Source organism: Schistocerca cancellata, chromosome 1 (assembly GCF_023864275.1).
Source record: "Schistocerca cancellata isolate TAMUIC-IGC-003103 chromosome 1, iqSchCanc2.1, whole genome shotgun sequence".
Classification (NCBI taxonomy): Eukaryota; Metazoa; Arthropoda; class Insecta; order Orthoptera; family Acrididae; genus Schistocerca; species Schistocerca cancellata.
The window spans coordinates 656,354,569-656,376,876 of NC_064626.1; the positions used below are offsets into that span (position 1 = coordinate 656,354,569).

Here is a 22,308-nt window from a genome sequence, read left to right on the forward strand (position 1 = left end):
CCTTCCTCTGCCACTTTCCTCTCTCCCTTTATAAACGCTTTGTTCTGGACTTCTGGGTCTTCCCATTCCACATCCTTTCCGAAGCACTCTTTCTCCAACAATACTCTTCACCTCCAAGTCCTGTGCCTTCACTGAACTGAAGTGCTCCTTTTTATGAAAGCTGTCATCAGCTGACAGTGTAGAAAAAAGACTATATTTGAGTGAAAATCTTAAATATTCAGTCATATGTTTTGACCATTAAATTTTTTTTCTTCAGACTATGTTTGTAAGTTATATTCATTTCATGCTCTCCATGGAAGGGGGCAGTGTACTGCTCACATCCCATCCCCGTCCCGACAGGCGAGGGAACGAAATAACAGTAAAAAAAGGAAAAAAAAAGCATTTAACAGTCTTCTTAAGCGAATTAAAGGGGAAGAGTATCAACAGTAGTCCTTCGGACTGCAACAACAGACGAGAACGAAGATATGGACTGATCTTCCACGGAAAATGAAATGGGCCTAAGTGGAATATCCTGAAACTGAAAATAGAACAGAATACAGTGTTTCACATTCATTGGTCTTGCGTTTGCCAAATTTCTTCTGGACCTCGCCACGAAATGTTACCAATACGCCTAAACTTATAGTAGTATCCAGTTTGAGCAGAGTAAGATATAAGGTTTCCTTCTCATATAACCCGTGGAAAATTGTAGTAATTCGCCTAATTACTGCCATGTGCCGCAAAGAATAAGACTGTCAGGAACTGTTTTTGCGGCGGGTCGTAGCTCTTTGTTTGTCGGCGGGATCAGAGATGCGTACTTGCGTAGCACTTGCTATTCGTCACTTACCTACTCTCTGGCCTTTACATATACCGTGTTTGCATGTAGTCACAATTTTTGCAGTATATGCGGATTTTGCTTTGTGTAGATATTTATATTTATTTTGATAGTATTGTATTTATCGCTATGGGTAGTATAGACAAAGCAGTAATTACAGGCTTCATATGCCGGCTTTGTTCTAAAATGAACAGATTTGTTATTCATATTTATGGAGAAGAAGGAGCGAGGCTACGGCTTGCTGAGAAGATTAACGCATACTTACCCATTACGGTTAGTTGTTGCTTTCATTGGTGATATGCATTGTAGTACGTCTCGTGTGTTAACCTAATACTATCTTGTAGAGGTGATTAACCTTGTTATGTTTGCAAGAAATCGCAAGGCTACAGTTCAGTATGAATTGTTTATAGATTGAAAACAATCACAAAATCAGCAATGTTCCGTAGATTTTTTAGTGAAATACCAACTTCTGCCAGCAGTATGAAAACTGCATTGTGTACAATAGTACGCAATGTTTCGGAGTATACAGTATTTGCAAAATATTTCACCAATGTTATATTTGTTTACTTAAAAGTTTTCTTTTGGTCTGTAGTAAGTATCTGTTAAACGTTAGCTAAGAAAGGCATCAGTGAACATGATTTTAAGGACTGGACAGTCTTCTGCATTCTGTGTTCATCATATAACTTTTCAACAAACAAGGGGCAGTCTGTTGTATGTAACAAGTACTGTTCAGTGGTTTGCATGCATAATAAATTATGGCGTACGGGTATCTCAGTGCTACAGACAAACTGGCGTATTCTATTCAGATCTCAGTACACGTCACTAGATTCATTTACGCAAGTAAAATCCATAAGTGACCTTTTTATATAATGGAAAGACTACTTTAAGCAACAGTTACCTAAATAGAAGTATTGCAGCCCATGATCACATTGTATGGCGATTAGTAAAGCCTCTGACTTTCAAGTGCCGCAGCAAAAACTTGTTACAGTCCTCAGTCATTGCTTTGTGTTTTGTATGTTTTTGTGCAACCTTTTTCAACTGTGCATATATCCTAAACTAAAAGTAATTCTTATAAATTTCTAAATGCATGGGTGACACATGTCTGAGGAAGGTATATTTTCTTCTGTAGAGATGTTTCCTGTGTTGTTTACTCACTTATTCTGAGTGATTTGTGTGAATTTCTTCTTTATCAACACACTATTTTCTGAAGTCTTGTGTAACACCATGTATAAAAACCATCTCTGCCTTTTTTTAACCCACCATGTCTGGGTGTCCACACCATTGCCATTTAATTACTTCCAATGTTCTTCAGTGATACCCCAGAACCTTACACATTTCTTGACCACTACCTACCTCTAGTATGTTTCATCAAAAGCTTTTACTGAAAATTTGAAGAAAAACTTTGCTGTATACCCAGAAGCACACTATTAATGATTCTGTACATGTGTTATTAATTTTTACAGTGCTTGCATTCTTTTGCTCAGACAAAGATGCCTTTGAATTTTTGTAAGCCTTTCTACCTAATTTTATTACTCCTGTTCTGAACCTTTTAGGTGCTCAATTACCTGAACTGCTAAACCGTTGCTTACTAATTTTTGTTTGTCATTTTAAGTGTTTTATTATGTATCCTCTTTCTTTCCTTTTTTAGCATCTTTATGGTGCATTTTTGTTTTGGTACATCATCTGTAGGCCATTGGTACTTCGAATACCTCTTTTAACTTGATAGTGTGGAAAGTTCCCACAAGAGATTAACTTGATGCATTTCAAATAGAGATTGATAATATTCAATTGTTAACAAGAGTGTCCACCAATAATTTTCCTGTTTGTGACATATAGATTTATTTTGTCCTGTGTTTTCATATATTGTTCTCATCACTATTATAGGAGCGTGGAATGTATGATGAAAGAATCTCATTATTTGTTTTGAATATCCTTGAAAGCCCAGCAGGCCCCTTTCCCATGAACATGTCACTGACACAGAGGCCTTTGATTAGAAATAAAATCAGTGATGTCAATAACTCTTTACCCATGATGACTATTTTATTGCTTGAACTTAATCACTTTGTTATGCAAGGGTGTAGCACATCATGGAGCAATCATAGTTGCAAGTGGTCACACACCTGGAAGGAAGTAACACTGAATCTTGTCTGTCATGTCTTACACCGCTTGTTGCTCCAAACTACCCCCACACCCCCGGCCCTTAATCTCAATACTCTGTGAATTAATTTTTTTCTGTGTTGTTGTTGTTGTTGTTGTTGTGGTCTTCAGTCCTGAGACTGGTTTGATGCAGCTCTCCATGCTACTCTATCCTGTGCAAGCTTCTTCATCTCCCAGTACCTACTGCAACCTACATCCTTCTGAATCTGCTTGGTGTATTTATCTCTTGGTCTCCCTCTACAATTTTTACCCTCCACGTTGCCCTCCAATACTAAATTGCTGATCCCTTGATGCCTCAGAACATGTCCTACCAACCGATCCCTTCTTCTAGTCAAGTTGTGCCACAAACTTCTCTTCTCCCCAATCCTATTCAACACCTCCTCATTAGTTACATGATCTACCCATCTAATCTTCAGCATTCTTTTGTAGCACCACATTTCGAAAGCTTCTATTATCTTCTTGTCTAAACTATTTATCATCCATGTTTCACTTCCATACATGGCTACACTCCATACAGATACTTTCAGAAACGACTTCCTGACACTTAAATCTATACTCGATGTTAACAAATTTCTCTTCTTCAGAAAGTCTACATTTTATATCCTCTCTACTTCGACCATCATCAGTTATTTTGCTCCCCAAATAGCAAAACTCCTTTACTGCTTTGAGTGTCTCATTTCCTAATCTAATACCCTCAACATCACCCGACTTAATTCGACTACATTCCATTATCCTCGTTTTCCTTTTGTTGATGTTCATCTTATATCCTCCCTTCAAGACACTATCCATTCTGTTCAACTGCTCTTCCAAGTCCTTTGCTGTCTCTGACAGAACTACAATGTCATCGGCGAACCTCAATGTTTTTATTTCTTCTCCATGGATTTTAATACCTACTCCAAATTTTTCTTTTGTTTCCTTTACTGCTTGCTCAATATTACAGATTGAATAACATCGGGGAGAGGCTACAACCCTGTCTCACTCCCTTCCCAACCACTGCTTCCCTTTCATGCCCCTCCACTCTTATAACTGCCATTTGGTTTCTATACAAATTGTAAATAGCCTTTTGCTCCCTGTATTTTACCCCTGCCACCTTCAGAATTTGAAAGAGAGTATTCCAGTCAACATTGTCAAAAGCTTTCTCTAAGTCTACAATTGCTAGTAATGTAGGTTTGCCTTTCCTTAATATTTCTTCTAAGATAGGTCGTAGGATCAGTATTGCCTCACGTGTTCCAATATTTCTACGGAATCCAAACTGATCTTCCCTGAGGTCGGTTTCTATCAGTTTTTCGATTCGTCTGTAAAGAATTGCCGTTAGTAGTTTGCAGCTGTGACTTATTAAACTGATAGTTCAGTAATTTTCACATCTGTCAACACCTGCTTTTTTTGGGATTGGAATTATTATATTCTTCTTGAAGTCTGAGGGAATTTCGCCTCTCTCGTACATCTTGCTCACCAGATGGTAGAGTTTTGTCAGGACTGGCTCTCCCAAGGCCATCAGTAGTTCTAATGGAATGTTGTCTACTCCCGGGGCCTTGTTTCGACTCAGGTCTTTCAGTGCTCTGTCAAACTCTTCACGCAGTGCCATATCTCCCATTTAATCTTCATCTACATGCTCTTCCATTTCCATAATATTGCCCTCAAGTACATCGCCCTTGTATAGACCCTCTATATTCTCCTTCCACCTTTCTGCTTTCCCTTCTTTGCTTAGAACTGGGTTTCTATCTTAGCTCTTGATATTCATACAAGTGGTTCTCTTTTCTCCAAAGGTCTCTTTAATTTTCCTGTAGGCAGTATCTATCTTACCCCTAGTGAGATAAGCCTCTGCATCCTTACATTTATCCTCTAGCCATCCCTGCTTAGCCATTTTGCACTTCCTGTCGATCTCATTTTTGGGAGGTTTGTATTCCTTTTTGCCTGCTTCATTTCCTGCAATTTTATATTTTCTCCTTTCATCAATTAAAGTCAATATTTCTTCTGTTACCCAAGGATTTCTACTAGCCCTCGTCTTTTTACCTACTTGATCCTCTGCTGCCTTCACTGCTTCATCCCTCAAAGCTACCCATTCTTCTTCTACTGTACTTCTTTCCCCTATTCCTGTCAATTGTTCCCTTATGCTCTCCCTGAAACTCTGTACAAGCTCTGGTTTAGTCAGTTTATCCAGGTCCCATCTCCTTAAATTCCCAAAATTATTAAAATAATTTGCAAGATTGCTGTAGGGGCTATGCATTAGCCATTTTTTAGGATTATTTACACTACCTGGTGATTTCATTCCTAACTGTTGTGCTTCATTGCTTTAGCTGATGAATCTCAATTTATAAGTAAGTTGAAAATATTCTGTGCAAATGTGTAGGTCGTGCTCGCCACCAAAAGTAGAATGATGTGTGATAAAAAAATGTCAAAAAATGAAAGAAAAAAGATATCGTACCATAGTGAAACTAGTGTCTCAGCATGAAAGCTTAAATGAAAATATCTGTTAAAAATTGTGAATTTTTAATGAGGAGGAATAATTATTGCTCACCATTAATGTGTATAGAATTTATTGTAGGGAAGACATCACCCTGGTTTGGAATTATAAATTATGTTAGTGTTGGTGTGAATGTTAAATGTCAAAAATGGGTGTTAAAGTAGCATAGGTGGATCATAAAACATCAACTGCAGCAAAACAATCAATGATATTACTTGGACGGAAGCAGAGATACTTTAGTGGTGATGTGTTACGTTTGTTGAGAGTCAGGCTTATACAGAAAAACTAGGAATGGGGATTTCATTATCAGAATGTCGTTCACCTTCTTTCTCTTTCCCTATTTGTGTTTTTGCTTTAGCCTGATAGTTAGTTCTGTGGTTCCAGAAACACATCAGCTGTCTAGCTATTACTGGACGTCGAAGCATCCTGAAGGAGTTCCCAGGAGAGCGGTCGAAACGTCGATTATTTTAGAAGGAAATATGATGCAGCCTAATTACCCAGAAGATTTAATCTATAGTGACAATGACCACGAAAGCATGCAGACTTATATAATTATATAGTGCTTAGACAGGGATTTAGGATCCAGATTTTAAATTTTAAGACATTACCAAGGGCAGATGTGAACTCTGACCACAATTTATCAGTTATGAACTGCAGATTAAAACTAAAGAAACTGCAAAAAGGCAGGAATTTATGGAGATGGGACCTAGGTAAATGGAAGGAACCAGAGGTTGTTGAGGGTTTCAGAGGGAGCATTAGGGAACAGTTGAGAACAACAGGTTTCACGAATACAATAGAAGAAGAATGGGTAGCTTTGAGAGAAGTAATAGTGAAGGGAGCAGAGGATCAAGTAGGTAAAAAGGCGATGGCTAGTAGAAATCCTTGGGTAACACAAGATACATTCAATTTAATCGATGAAAGGAGAACGTATGAAAATTCAGTAAATGAAGCAGGAAAAAAGGGAATGCAAACGTCCAAAAAATGAGATTAATAGGAAGTGCAAAATGGGTAAGTGGGAATGGCTAGAGGGCAAATGTAAGGATATAGAAGCATACATCACTAGGTGTAAGATAGATACTGCCTAGAGGAAAACTACAGATGCCTTTGGAGGAGAAAAGAGAACCACTTGTATGGATATCAAGAGCTCAGATGGAAAACCAGTCCTAAGCAAAGAATGGAAAGAAAGAAGAAATGATCACAATAATAAAATAAGGGAAATAAGAGCTCGCACTGAAAGATATAGGTGTCCGTTTTTTTCGCGCACTGTACGAGATTGGAATAATGGAGAATTATTGTAAAGGTAGTTCGATGAACCCTCTGCCAGGCACTTAAAAGTGATTCACAGTGTATCTGTGTAGATGTAGGTGTAGAATGATGGAAGAAGTGTGTAGAGGGTCTATACAAGGGAGATGCACTTAGGGTCAATATTATGGAAATGAAAGAGGACATAGAGGAAGATGAGAGGGGAGATATGGTACTTCTTGATGAATCTGACAGAGTACTGAAAGACCTAAGTCGAAATAAATCCCCATGAATTGACAACATTCCATTGGAACTACTGGTAGCCTTGGGGGACCCAGCCATGACAAAACTCTTGCATCTGGTGTGCAAGATGTATGAGACAGCAGAATGGCCTCAGACTTCAAGAAGAATATAATAATCCCAATTCCAAAGGAAGCAAGTTCTCACAAGTGTGAAATCCCCGATGGTATCCAGTCTGTATATTGAGCAAGCAGTAAAGGAAATAAAAGAAAAACTTGGAGCTAGAATTAAAGTCCGAGGAGAAGAAATAAAACCTTTGAGGTTTGCCTGCGACATTGCAATTTTGTCAGAGCCAGCAAAGGACTTGCAAGATCAGTTGAACGGAGTGGACGGTATCTTGAAAGAAGAACATCAACAAAAGCAAAACAAGGACAATGGAGTGTAGTCGAATTAAATCAGGTGATGCTGAAGGAATTGGTTTGGGAAATGAGACACTTAAACTAGTAGATGAGTTTTGCTATTTTGAGAGCAAAATAACTGATGATGGTTGAAGTAGGGAGGATATAAAATGTAGACTGGCAATAACAAGAAAAACATTTCTGAAGAAGAGAACTGGTTAACATCAAGATTGAATTAAGTGTCGGGAAGTCACTTCTGAAAGTATTTGTATGGAGTGTAACCATGTATGGGAGAGAAACATTGATGGTAAACAATTTAGACAAAATAGAATAGAAGCTTTTGAGATGTGGTGCTACAGAAGAATGCTTAAGATTAGATGGGTAGATCACATAACTTATGACGAGGTACTGAGTAGAATTGGTGAGAAGAGAAATTTGTGGTACAACCTGACCAAAAGAAGGAATCAGTTGGTATGACACATTCTGAGGCATCAAGGGATCACCAATTTAGTGCTGGAGGGAAGTGTGTGGGGTAAAAATCATAGAGGGAGACCAAGTTAAGAATACAGTAAGTAGATTCAGAGGGATGTAGGTTGCAGTAGTTACTTGGAGATAGAGAGGCTTGCACAGGATAGAGTAGGGTGGAGCACTGAATCAAACCAGTCTGAGGACTGAAGACCATAACAGCAACAACAAGATTACTGCAGCACTGTCTAAATTTTTCACATGTGGTTCAATATAGAGCTTTCTGATTGTAATTTGTAAATTTCCACAATTGGCAAAAAATACTTCAGTTATCCATGCATTGCAACACAGTATTACAGCAGCCTATATATGAAGTTCCAGGAACTGTTTCAAAGGCAAATTACTGTAGAGTCACAGAGTGTCTGAAATTTGCCCCTCAGTACTGTGTCACATTGCAGATCAAGGATTTCTATTGGAAAAGCTTGATAAGGTGTCTCAATACCTATATCTAAGTCCATACGCTGCAATCCACCGCGAAGTGCATGGCGGGTGTACTTCCCATTGCACCAATTGTCGGTGCTTTTTTTCCCTTTCCAATCATGTACAGAGAATGGAAAAAAAGATTGCTTAAATACCTTTGGGTGTACTGTAATTAGTCTAATTTTGTCTTTGTGATTCCTGTGAGAACAATATGAAGAGATTTGTAGAATATTCCTAGATTCATCATATAAGGCTGCTGCTTGAAACTTTGTAAGTCGGCCTCTTTGGGGTTAGTTTGTGCCTGCTTTCAAGTATTTGCCAGGTCAGCTATTTTGTCATCTGCATGACACTCTCCCATTAGCAAAACAATCCTGTTTACATTTGTGCTGCCTTTCTTTTTATTCCATTCAGTATACTTTGTCAATCCCATTGATATACGTTCCTTATACAACATTGTAGGATTGGTTGAACAAGTGTTATGTATGCACTACAATCTCCTTTGTGGACTGATAATTTTTATCTAGTATTCTAACACTGCAACAAAATCTGCCACATGCTTCACCTATAACTAATCCTTTACAATAATTCAATTTAATATCCTTACAAATGTGGCATCCAGGTATTACGGGAGTTGACTGATTCCATCTGAGAGTTGTTGATGTTATAGTCACATGTTTTGATTTTATGAAGTACACAATTTCACATATCTGAAAATTTAAAGCAAGTTGCCAACCTTTGCACCATTTCAGAATGTTATCAAGATCTGACTTAAAAAAAAATTCCTTTTTTTTTAAAGCAGTAACTTAGTTTATTAATAGATTACTGCTCCATCTTCAAATAGTCAAGGTTTAATATTAATATTACCTGCAAGATCATTAATATGTAATGTTGCAGCAAGGGTCCCAACACATTTAATTGGAACCAAGGAGGTTAGAATAAGGGAAGATGGCACTGCCCAGGAAGTGAGTTTTTTAGTTTAGTACTGTGTGACATTTGCCCTCTTAGCTTTCATAAGTCTAATTAGCAGTCATTTCTGAGTATGTATTTTAACACAGTACAAAGTAGCACTCCAATGCAGTGTGAATACACACTCAACGCCAAATGTTATGGACATGCCAGTATGTTGTAGGTGGCTTCACTTTTGCAGTATAAGGATCTCTCTCCTTATTCCAACTTCTTTGGTTGGAACTCGCGTGAAGTTATTTAACTACCACTCTAGATGAATTTCCATCCAAGGTAACATGTTGCATCCTCCATACCACCCACTTAAATGGAGAGATAAAAAATCTTAATTCTAGTCTAGGTCTAACAAATTTTGAAATCGTGATGCATTTTTGGCATGTAGTGTTCTTCTCAATTCCATGTAACTTCATCAGCACTCTACAACGAAGTCAGTATTGAGAAATAAAACATATCTTCAAAATTCATCCTTTTTAATTGAGGTTATTTCAGTTTGAATTCGTTTGTCTTATCAAATAAATAAATCACAGATTTTTACCGTGAAATGACATTATCATTAATTTCTAGTATTTCACAGTGTCTGATAGGCAAGTGTGTCATCCAGAGACTGAACAATGTACAGCACCTTTAACACTTACTTTTATATCACATTTCTAAATCTTCTTCTGAGTTCTTAATTCTGCACTACAATGGCTACTGAAAAAGGTAAACAGTTTGACGTTGAGAACTCTTTACTAGAGTAAGGTCCTGCTTGATGAATTACTTCATTGAAAGGTTTCAGATAAGTAGTGAATTAATGTGGAATTTTGTAACTTATGCTTAAAAAAGTTTTTACTCCTGCGAGATTTTCTCATTTATCTTTGAGATCACTTTTTTGCCCTGCAAATTTAAGTGAAAAATTTGGGTTTTGCTGTGCTAGTAGTCCTAGTCCCATAATGCTACTGTACATGAAACTTTTTCACACAATTTAATGTTATGTCACACTAATATGTAAGGGGGCAGTCAAATGAAAACAAGACAGATGGAAAAAAGCAAGCAAAGTGTTTATTATTTCCAAAGTAATCATTATAACTAATGAGAGACAAGACAGTCAGTGCCTTCATGGAAAAATGTTTGCAGTTGCCTACAGAATGCCAATTGTATCTGGGCATGCATCTCGTTGTCTGAAACAAATCAACAGCCACAAATATCTTTCTCAGGGCTCAAACAGTATGGAAACCATATGGGGAGAGATGGGGACTATATGGAGGATGTGTAAGGGGTTCCCAGCAAAACTTCTGCAACATAGGTGAAAGAACTTTGGCAGCATGGGCCAACACACACTGAGCAATTCTGAAACAGCAAAGCTGATCGGTTGTCATATGCTACTGTTGTGAAGATCTTTGAAATATACATGAAGGACAGTGAAACTATGAGTAGGCATTGAAGTATGTAACATCCGTGTCTCATCATAAAACATGGAAGTTGGAGGCTTGCTGCTCAGTAAAGCAGGGTCTGTGGCAGCAGACCAACCTTATACTTCCCCACATTGACCCAATGACATCATCAGTTACAATTGTGTTGGGTGTGGGATCATTGTGACTGGATCAAAGGCCAGTGGAAACCTGTCACTATGTCAGAAGTATCATGTTTCTTGCTGCACTAGGTCAATAATCACGTCAGGATATGCCATAATTCAGGTGAGCTGCTGCTCGAAACATGACACAAGCTGCTGAGCCCCCTTCCCCCCAGAGGCCTCTTGGTTTTTGCGTAAGTTCGTGTGTGTCGCATACGGGCCCCGAGCTATTGCAGCCAATTCTTCCTCCCCTGGCTACATTTCCCTCACCCTGCCCTTCCTCCCTATCCTTGCTCCTTCCATGTTGCCATCTCCTTCATCAAGTGAGGTGGCGCAGTGGTTAGTATACTGGACTTGCAGTCGGGTAGACGACAGTTCAGTCCTGCATCTGGCCTTCCTTAATCCAATGAGACTGATGACCCCCAACTCCTTCCCTTCTCTCAGTGTTCTGATTTCTGTTGGCCTGGCTATCCACCTGGTTTCCTGTATTGGTTGCAAATTTGTTCCTTTTGTCTGTTCTTTCATCCTTTTTGGCGTTTAGGTCCCCACTTGAGGTTTGACCTCCACTTCCAAATTTCCTGTTTCTAGTGTAAGCCATATGGGGAAGAATTCCCTCCCTAGCATCTACGATGTGGATTCCTCTCCCCCCTTCCTTCTCCTCTCCCTTCCCTTCGCCCCCTTCCACTATACTAGGTCACCAGCACGTGTAGCCAGTCTGTGTGGTGGGGTTGCGTACCCACGTGGCTGAGCCCCCGGACAACACAGGGATCACACTACTCGTACCTGAGCTTTTCCCTCCCCATGTATGCCTAGGAGTGGTTCTTGTGTTCTTAGAGCATAGGAACTCCCAACAACGGCCTCTGTGCCAGATGGCCCTTCGGGAAAGCCCCTGCTCGGAGTGGGTGGTATCAGGACAGATGCTTAGCACATGAAGTGTATCAAGCTGCAAAAATTTGGCTGTTCTCAAACGGCTGTCTCTTCGAATGGTGAGGGATCATTGAATGCTGCTTTGTATGACCTGGCAACCTTCCCTTCCCTGGCTACAGCATGGGAGGAGGGCCAGGCTCACAGTCTTGGGATGAAACCCTTTCCCATTACCTTATCTGTATGAGGATGGATGGGAACACATTCACCACCACAAAGCCATTGTTTTTCATGGAAAACATCAAGGAGAAGTTTGGTGAAGTGGAGTCTCTTAGTAAGATGCGGTCGGTCTCCCTATTGATCAAAGCTTCTTCTACCACCCAATCCACAGCTCTTTGTGCCTGTGATCTTGTTGGCAATGCCCTGGTGTCTACCACTCCTCACTAATCTCTGAATATGGTCCAGGGAGTAATTTTTCGTAGGGACCTCACCCTGCAAACTGATGAGGAATTCCGGGCTAATCTGGAGCAGCATGGTGTTCATTTAGTTCGACATGTTCGCAAAGATAACTGCACCGATATTGGCACCTTCATTCTAGCTTTTGGTGGAGACTCCCTCCCAGAGAAGGTCAAGGTTGTGTGCTACAGATGATGTGAAGCCGTATGTCCCTCCGCCTATGCAGTGCTTTCATTGCTAGCATTTTGGGCATATGTCTTCCCACTGTACAGTGGACCCTTTGTGTGGTGACTGTGGCCACCCACTCCATGAGGGAAGCCCGTGTTCCACCACCTGTGTTTGTCAATAGTGCTGACCACCATTCCCCTCGCTTGCTGGATTGCCTGACTTACAAGAGAGAAAAGGAGATCCAAGACTACAAGTCCCTGGATAGCTTGTCGTATGCTGAGGCTCACCAAAAGTATGAGAGACTCCATACAGTGTCACTTTCTTCAATTTTTGCCTCTGTTCCTTCATTTCCTCCTCCTCCCTCGCCCTTCACCAGCCCCGTCCCTCTCCCCCCTTCTTTGACATCTGCCAGTGATTGGGCTCCCTCCCGGGACTCCTCTCACCGGCGTCTCTCAAGCCAGAAGACACTTATCGCCACTCAGTAACGAGGTACACCATGTGTGCACCCCAAGGTCGCCCACTCTCTTTCGGTTCCAGATCTTGCAGAAGCCTGTACTCCCCCCGTGCCCTGCCCACCTCCACCTTAGAAAGAGAATAAGAAGAAACATAAATCCCAAGACAAGGTGCCCCTGGTACCTCTGGAGGTGCCATCTCCCCCTTCGCAACCTGAGTCTGACATCTTATCTGTGGATGTCACCCCATTCTTGTCAGTGACGACTACTGACCGAGTGACTTGACCTCATCCTCGGCTTCTTCATGTCTACGTTAGATTCTCGCCACACAATCATCCAGTGGAATTGCAACAGATACCATAGTCACATACTGGAAATGCAACGTCTTGTCTCCTCCTAATCTGCATTCTGTCTTTTTTTCAAGAAACGCTTTTTTGTACAGACCATTTACCAACATTTCGTGGTTATTGGCCATTCGGTCGGAACCATGCTGTTTCTCGGGTAGCATCTGGTGGGTCTGTGCTTTGTTTCACTCCGATGTCATTAGTGTCTGGATCCCCCTAAGTACCAACTTAGAAGCGATAGTGGTTCGACTGCAAACGACTCCAGCAATAACAGTTTGCAATGTCTACCTCCCTTCAGGTACGCCACTTCCTTACGTTGCACTGTTTACCTTAATCCAGCAACTCCCACCCCCATTTCTCTTCCTTGGGGACTTCAGTGCCCATAATTGACCAATTTATCAGGGACTTCTATTTGTGTCTCCTCAATATTGGTTCCCCTACCCGCTTCAGTGCCACACATGGCACCTTCTCTGCTATCGATCTCACAATCTCCTCCCCTGTCCTTGTGGCCTCCCTGCATTGGTCATCCCATGATGACCTTTGTGACAGTGACCACTTTCCAATGATTCTATCGTTTCCCTGCTGCTGCCAGGCAGACAGGCCCCCATGTTGGGCATTCTGGAGGGCCAGTTGGCCTTTATATGCATCTGCTTTGAACTTTGACACCTCGGTCTCAAATTCCATTGATATAGACATGCAAGGCATCTCTGCCACTATTCTTCATGCTGCTGGCACTGCTGTCCCCCAATCCACAGGTCCCCCTCATCATCATCATCGACCGGTACCATGGTGGACCAAGGATGTCACTGTTGCTGTCCAGGACTGCCGATGGGCGTTGCAGCATTTGACACCTTTCACAGACCAACCTCCTTACTTTTAAACGTCCCTGTGCTATGGCTCGTTACCTTCTTAAGTGGAGTAAAAAGAATGCTGGGAGCACCATGTTCCTCCCTGGGGTCATATGCCTCTCCATCGCAGAATTGGGACCAAGCTCTGTAGCCATCTGGGCCGCCAGCGACGGTAAACTGTTCAGAGTCTGAACCTCCAAGGTGCTGTATGCGCCAATCCATTGGTCCTCGCTGAACACCTTGCGACAAACTTTACAGTGGCATTGTCATCCTATTCTTACCCTGCTTACTTCCTCTAGCAGAAATGCAGAGTTGAACAGAGCCCCCTTCTGTTTCATCCCACACCACGGTGAGCCCTATAATGCATCCTTCACTGAAAGGGAATGGGTGCAGGCTCTTAGTTCTTACCGAGCGAGGTGGCGCAGTGGTTAGACACTGGACTCGCATTCGGGAGGACAACGGTTCGATCCCGCGTCCGGCCATCCTGATTTAGGTTTTCCGTGATTTCCCTAAATAGCTCCAGGCAAATGCCGGGATGGTTCCTTTGAAAGGGCACAGCCGACTTCCTTCACCATCCTTCTCTGATCCGATGAGACTGATGACTTTGCTGTCTGGTCTCCTTCCCCAAAGGAACCGAACTCTTAGCTCTTCACGAGAGACAGCCCTAAGCCCCGATTCCATCCACAACCAGATGATCCAACACTTGGAAGTTTCCCAGAGGCAACAGCTCTTCAGGGTCTTCAACCACATTTGGCTCAAGAGTGCTTTTCCGTCACAATAGTGAGACAATATAGTTATCCCCGTCCTTAAACCGGGAAAAACCCAACGTCTCTAGACAGCTACTGCCTAATTAGCTTGACAAATGTACTTTGTAAACTGCTCGAAAGGGTGATCAGCTTCAGATTATGTTGGGTACTCGAATCTCGGGACTGTTTGTCCCCATATCATTGTGGCTTCTGGGCAGGGCGATCTTCAACTGACAATTTACTCCAATTTGTATCAGCCATCCGACAGGTTTTTACTCACTGCCGGCACCTTGTCATGGTCCTCTTTATAAGGCGTAAGTCATGGCTTGGCGCCATCACATTTTAATTACCCTCCATGACTGGGGCTTCTATGGCCCCACTTCAGATTTTTATCCACAAGTTCTTATCTCACTGGTTCTTCCAGGTTTGAGTTGGCACTTCACTCAGTGCCTCTGAGATTCAGGAGAATGCTATCCCACAGGGTTCTGTGCTAAGTGTCACCACTTCCTCATTCCCGTCAATGGACGTGTGACCTCTGTTGGGCCTCTTGCTACACCAGCATTGTACGTCGACAATTTTTGCATCTGGTGCAGCTCCTACTCTGTAGTATTTGCTGAGTGCCAGCTCCAAGGTGTCATCCGATGGGTCTTTGTGTGGGTCACTGCGCACAGTATACCCCGATCCAGAATTTTATTTAGTCAACCAGCTCCTTGATGTTGTAGCTCAGTCCTGTTTCTCGGGCCTTATTTTTGACAACGAGCTGACATGGCTGCCCCACATTCACCACTTAAAGACTACACATATGTGGAAGATTAATGCTCTCCGACACCTGGCCTACGCATCTTGGGGTGCAGACCATTCCACTCTTTTTTCTGTTTTTACTGTGCTCTTGTCTTGTCCAGACTAGATTATGGTAGTCAGGTTTATGGCTCAGCAGCTCCTTCCACTTTGAAACTCCTTGACCCTGTCCATCATTGTGGGGTGCATCTGGCTATTGGTGCCTTTCGCACTAGTCTTGTTGATAGTCTCCTCACAGTAGCAGGGATTCCCACTCTACACATCTGACAGAGCTAATTCCTTGTTTCTTACACAATTGCAATTCACCAATACCCTGACCATCCTGTGTATCCTGTGCTCTTCGCCAATGAGGGATGTCTCCCTCCCAACACCCACCCATGGGTGGGATTGCCAGTAGGCATGCGTCTCACTTCTCTCTGTTGGGATCTCCATCTCCACTCTCTGGACTACACCCCTTGTCTTTCCTCCCAATCCCCCCCCCCCCCCCCCCCTGCCCACCTTCTTGGATGGTGCTTAGACCACAGATTAGGACCGATCTATTCCAGGGTCCTAAGGTCTCTGTCGCTCCTATGGTTTACCGGCATCTTGTATGTGCCATCCTTGCAGAGATCCAGGGTGCCCCCACCTTGTACACTAATGGTTCTAAGACAGTCGATAAGGTGGGATATGCTTTCACGTTTCCTACTGGCTTTGAACACCATTTATTGCCAGGATCATGTAGTGTGTTCACAGTAGAGCTTCTAGCCATTCACAGGGCTGCCCTTTCTGTTTCTCAGGCCTCCATCCACAGTGTTTTAATTTTTTCAGACTCCATGAGCAGCAGCCACAATGTGGTGGTGGAGTCAGACTGACGATATCTCACATATTGGTGTAATGTCCCCTTCTCTTGGCCCTTCATGTTAAATGTTGTCTTCCTGATTCCTTAAGTTTAATATTAGCTGACAATCCATGGATGGTTGAACTGGTCCTCTCTTTCCTCCATGAAAGTGGTTTTTATTTCTAGGTATAAGGTTCTACTTTAGTGATGGAGCAGGGACTGGTTGGCTGTGGTTGGGACTTCTTTTAGTCTTCTCGGTCTGTAACTGCATGACTGCCCCCCCCCCCCCCCTCCCCCATTTTCCAGTCTCGCCTTTTATGCTTTCACTGTGTGTGTTTGATGATATTATTTTATAATTTGACTCCCCTGACTGGATCTGTCCACTTTTAGCAGACCCTCTTTCTTCTGTGACTCACTTTGGAATCGCAGGACTGATGACCTCGTCGTTTGGTCCCATAACCCCTCTCAATCAAGCTGGTGAGGCAGTATTATGTTACAGGCAATATTCACCTGGTCACCCATAGACCTTTATAGCCCTTTGGTGGTAATCGAAGATGCAGTGACAGCTGTGGAATGTGTGAATGTTGTGGGCCACTTGAATCCTTATGTGCTTGATGTCTACCCCGATGGCAATTATATCTTCCAGTAGGGTAACTGTCCACGTCAGAAGGCCACAGTCTTCCTACAGTGGTTGGAGATTCAGATATGTGTCTCAGCCACCAGATTCACCTGATTTGAAGCCTGTGGAACTTGTCAGGGATGCTACAAGGCACCAACTCCACACTCACAAAGCACTGATTCATAGTTTGTGGCAATTGTGTTATCAGTTTGTAGATAACTAGTGCCACATACCTTTGAAAACCTGCCATGGTCTTCGTGTATCCATACCAAACAGAATTGCTGCTGTATTGAATTCAAAAGATGGACCAACATACTATTAAGCAGGTGTTCGTAATGTTTTGGCATATCATTATATACTGTGCTCCTATTAATGCTGCTGCAGATAAGGACACTTGTTGCCACAGTGCTGTTGTTCTCCAATATTGGCCAGATTGTAATGTATCATACAGTACACTCAATAAGACTAAGCTTATGTAAAAAAGAAAACTGTCATATTGGTGTCTAATATCCACTCCACTCCAATTTTCCTCACTCACAGCACCAGTTGTTGTAGGCTTCGTAACACCTAGGCAAAAGCTTTAACCAGAATGCTGTTCTGAGTCACCATCTGATTCTACTGAATTGACTTTATATCTCCAAAATGATCTTCATTGAGGTAAGATTTGATCAAATGGGAGAGCATTAAGTTTACCCAATCAGGCAAGTATCTTTTGTCCAGATACTGATGCATACGAAGTCTTCTGTGTGTGTCAGCAAATGATGGCAAAGGATAAACACACGCCATTTCTGTTCTCGTGGCCTCGAAACAGATAGTTGTCACATGCAATTAAAGTACATCTTGTTTCTCATGCAAGAATTCAGTCCTAAAACTTATTTAATTGACTGTGTACGGCTGCAATATTTGAACAGCTGGTGAAAATCACTTAACACACAAAACTGTGACTCACTCATGTACATGACCTTACATGCTGTTCTGGATTCCACCTACATCAGCAAGATATCAGATTTGTCAAGCCAGTTGGTGCATTTGTATGAGGAGAATTTATCTGGCAAGTAGCTGAGCATGCAGAAACCCTGGGGCAAGCCAGTGATGCAAATTGCGACAAGTGATGTGACCCAGAGAATGCTGTGATGTGTCTAGGCAGGACAAATGTTGTTGATGTAGTAGGATGTCTGTTGTTGTTGTTGTGGTCTTCAGTCCTGAGACTGGTTTGATGCAGCTCTCCATGCTACTCTATCCTGTGCAAGCTTCTTCATCTCCCAGTATCTACTGCAACCTACATCCTTCTGAATCTGCTTAGTGTATTCATCTCTTGGTCTCCCTCTACGATTTTTACCCTCCACACTGCCCTCCAATGCTAAATTTGTGATCCCTTGATGCCTCAAAACATGTCCTACCAACCGATCCCTTCTTCTAGTCAAGTTGTGCCACAAACTTCTCTTCTCCCCAATCCTATTCAATACCTCCTCATTAGTTACGTGATCTACCCACCTTATCTTCAGCATTCTTCTGTAGCACCACATTTCGAAAGCTTCTATTCTCTTCTTGTCCAAACTAGTTATCGTCCATGTTTCACTTCCATACATGGCTACACTCCATACAAATACTTTCAGAAACGACTTCCTGACACTTAAATCTATACTCGATGTTAACAAATTTCTCTTCTTCAGAAACGCTTTCCTTGCCATTGCCAGTCTACATTTTATATCCTCTCTACTTCGACCATCATCGGTTATTTTACTCCCTAAATAGCAAAACTCCTTTACAACTTTAAGTGTCTCATTTCCTAATCTAATTCCCTCAGCATCACCCGACTTAATTCGACTACATTCCATTATCCTCGTTTTGCTTTTGTTGATGTTCATCTTATATCCTCCTTTCAAGACACTGTCCATTCCATTCAACTGCTCTTCCAAGTCCTTTGCTGTCTCTGACAGAATTACAATGTCATCAGCGAACCTCAAGGTTTTTACTTCTTCTCCATGAATTTTAATACCTACTCCGAATTTTTCTTTTGTTTCCTTTACTGCTTGCTCAATATACAGATTGAATAACATCGGGGAGAGGCTACAACCCTGTCTTACTCCTTTCCTAACCACTGCTTCCCTTTCATGCCCCTCGACTCTTATAACTGCCATCTGGTTTCTGTACAAACTGTAAATAGCCTTTCGCTCCCTGTATTTTACCCCTGCCACCTTCAGAATTTGAAAAAGAGTATTCCAGTTAACATTGTCAAAAGCTTTCTCTAAGTCTACAAATGCTAGAAACGTAGGTTTGCCTTTTCTTAATCTTTCTTCTAAGATAAGTCGTAAGGTCAGTATTGCCTCACGTGTTCCAACATTTCTACGGAATCCAAACTGATCTTCCCCGAGGTCGGCTTCTACCAGTTTTTCCATTCGTCTGTAAAGAATTCGCGTTAGTATTTTGCAGCTGTGACTTATTAAACTGATAGTTCGGTAATTTTCACATCTGTCAACACCTGCTTTCTTTGGGATTGGAATTATTATATTCTTCTTGAAGTCTGAGGGTATTTCGCCTGTCTCATACATCGTGCTCACCAGCTGGTAGAGTTTTGTCATGACTGGCTCTCCCGAGGCCATCAGTAGTTCTAATGGAATGTTGTCTACTCCCGGGGCCTTGTTTCGACTCGGGTCTTTCAGTGCTCTGTCAAACTCTTCACGCAGTATCTTATCTCCCATTTCGTCTTCATCTACATCCTCTTCCATTTCCATAATATTGTCCTCAAGTACATCGCCCTTGTATAAACCCTCTATATACTCCTTCCACCTTTCTGCCTTCCCTTCTTTGCTTAGAACTGGGTTGCCATCTGAGCTCTTGATATTCATACAAGTGGTTCTCTTCTCTCCAAATGTCTCTTTAATTTTCCTGTAGGCAGTATCTATCTTACCCCTAGTGAGACAAGCCTCTACATCCTTACATTTGTCCTCTAGCCATCCCTGCTTAGCCATTTTGCACTTCCTGTCAATCTCATTTTTGAGACGTCTGTATTCCTTTTTGCCTGCTTCATTTACTGCACTTTTGTATTTTCTCCTTTCATCAATTAAATTCAATATTTCTTCTGTTACCCAAGGATTTCTATTAGCCCTCGTCTTTTTACCTACTTGATCCTCTGCTGCCTTCACTACTTCATCCCTCAGAGCTACCCATTCTTCTTCTACTGTATTTCTTTCCTCCATTCCTGTCAATTGTTCCCTTATGCTCTCCCTGAAACTCTCTACAACCTCTGGTTCTTTCAGTTTATCCAGGTCCCATCTCCTTAAATTCCCACCTTTCTGCAGTTTCTTCAGTTTCAATCTGCAGTTCATAACCAATTAGGATGTCTATGACCACATAAAAGCAAGATAAAATAAACAACGGAAAATCCAGGTTGGAGTAATGACAATATTATGAAAAGGTTAGACTGCTGATCACCCTATAGGGGAGATGTTGAGTTGCAGATAAGCACAACAAAAGACTGTAAAACAAGTAAACTTTCAGCCAAAAATGCCATCATCAGGATTAGCCCTTTGTACTCCATAAGGCAGACAGAAGGCGGCTCCGCGCGCTCTTATTTAAATGGCCACCGCCTGGGCGGCAGTGCACCACAGAGATTTGCGCGGATCTCTTTGTGGAAACAATGTGGCTGCTGGCCAACAATTGGGGTATACATTAAAACAAAATGTGTGCTTTCATTCATATATTTACGTAAGCTTTTACAGTACAAAACTTTCCATTGTGTGGTATTTTTTGAAACACTCTTCAGGGTGGATAGCTGGGTTTCATGAGCATGTTTCACAGTAATACACAGTTTCACGCCTGCCACCTTTTTTTTTTTCTGTCTGAGCACACTGCACAATCCTTATGCTTGTTCCCAGGAAGCTTGTTGATAATGTGCAACTTTCCATTCAAGCATTCCTCGTCATCAGAAGTTGAACGACGTCCTCGTTTCTGTCCTCGAGTTCTTTCTTCGGCAACTAATCCTCTTATAACTCTTTTACGGAATGCTTTGTGAGACGGTATTGTCAAGTTGTTTTTCTCACAGTGGTTCTTGTATAGTAAATAGCTGTTTACAAGTCCTACCCCCAACAGCCAGAAGTATAGTTTTCGCCACCAATTGAGACTTTTCATTAGAAAACTGTAACTGGAAATAAAATGGTCAGATCGATCAACTCCACCCATCTTTGAAGTATAATCAATAACCACATTTGGTTTCTTTATTTCTTCCCTTTCCTTTCTGTTTTTCCTTTCTATAAGTGACACTGATTTATTGGCTTTTGTAGAAAGCATGAGAACTGTTCATTTATCTTGCCATGCCAGAACCATCATTTTGTTGTTGCATAGGCATTTTATTTCGTTCTTCCTTAGACGCAGAGCTTCTTTCTTGATTGCACTTTCCACTCTGTCATTGGAGCCATTTCAAGTTTGTGGGATGCACAACACACAGATTTCTTTGGACTCCTTATGGGTGTCTCTAGTATGCGCTCCACACTCACTTCACTCACACTGGGACGTCCGCTTCTCTTTGCTAGACACAAGCAACCCTTTGTGACTAGCGCTATCAGCAAATAACGAAACAACGCTGTGGCAGTATACATGGAAGAAAAAAAACTTGCAGGGTTTCTCTTCAAAATGACATATGTATGATATCTGTACAATATTTGGTTCTTGTGCAATAAATAATTGAAAGTGTTCCTGGATTTCATGTACACACTGTATTTCAGTGTTGTCCCCATTTTTGTCCACATCTCATCACTGTGCCATGTTTCTTCATAGATCTTGAATATCTCATGATTTCTAGGTATGAGTGTAATTGAGTGAAATGTAAAGTAATTGATTTCATTGTGGTGAACTGGCCTTTGGCTCTCAGTTAATTAATTTACGAAACTTTTTCTGTAAATACACTGGGGTGACAAAAGTCATGGTATAGCAGTATGCACATACACAGATGGCAGATGGTGATAGTCATATACACAAGGCGTAAAAGGGCAGTGCATTGGCGGAGTTCACATTTCTACACAGGTAATTCATGTGAAAAAGTTTTTGATGTTATCATGGCTGTACAATGGAAATTAATAGATTTTGAATGTGGAATGGTAGTTGGAGTTAGACACATGAGACATTCTATTTTGAAGATTGTTACAGAATTAAGTATTCCGAGATCCACAGCGTCAAGAGTGTGCCGAGTATACAAAATATCAGTTGTTACCCTCTCACCAGGGACAATGCAGTGGTGGATGGTCTTTACTTAAAAAAGAGAGCAACCAAGAGCAGTGGTGTTTACGTAGAATTTCAGTGCTAACAGATAAGGTACAATGCATGAAAGAACAGTAGAAATCAATGAGGGGTATATGACAAACATACCTATTAGGTGAGTGTGCCAAAATTTGGCATTAATAGGCTACGGCAGCAAACAGTAGGTGA

General features: G+C 41.7%; 1 protein-coding gene across 1 annotated transcript in view; it reads left to right on the forward strand.

Moving 5' to 3' along the window:
• Positions 1-787: 787 nt before the first annotated feature.
• The window catches only part of LOC126183616 (uncharacterized), a 53,660-nt gene continuing 32,139 nt past the window's right edge, over positions 788-22,308 (forward strand). Inside the window, exon 1 of the mRNA XM_049925735.1 lies at positions 788-1,084. Within this exon, the coding sequence (XP_049781692.1) occupies positions 881-1,084 (204 nt within the window). The 5' untranslated portion in view covers positions 788-880. The remainder of the gene's footprint in view (positions 1,085-22,308) is intronic.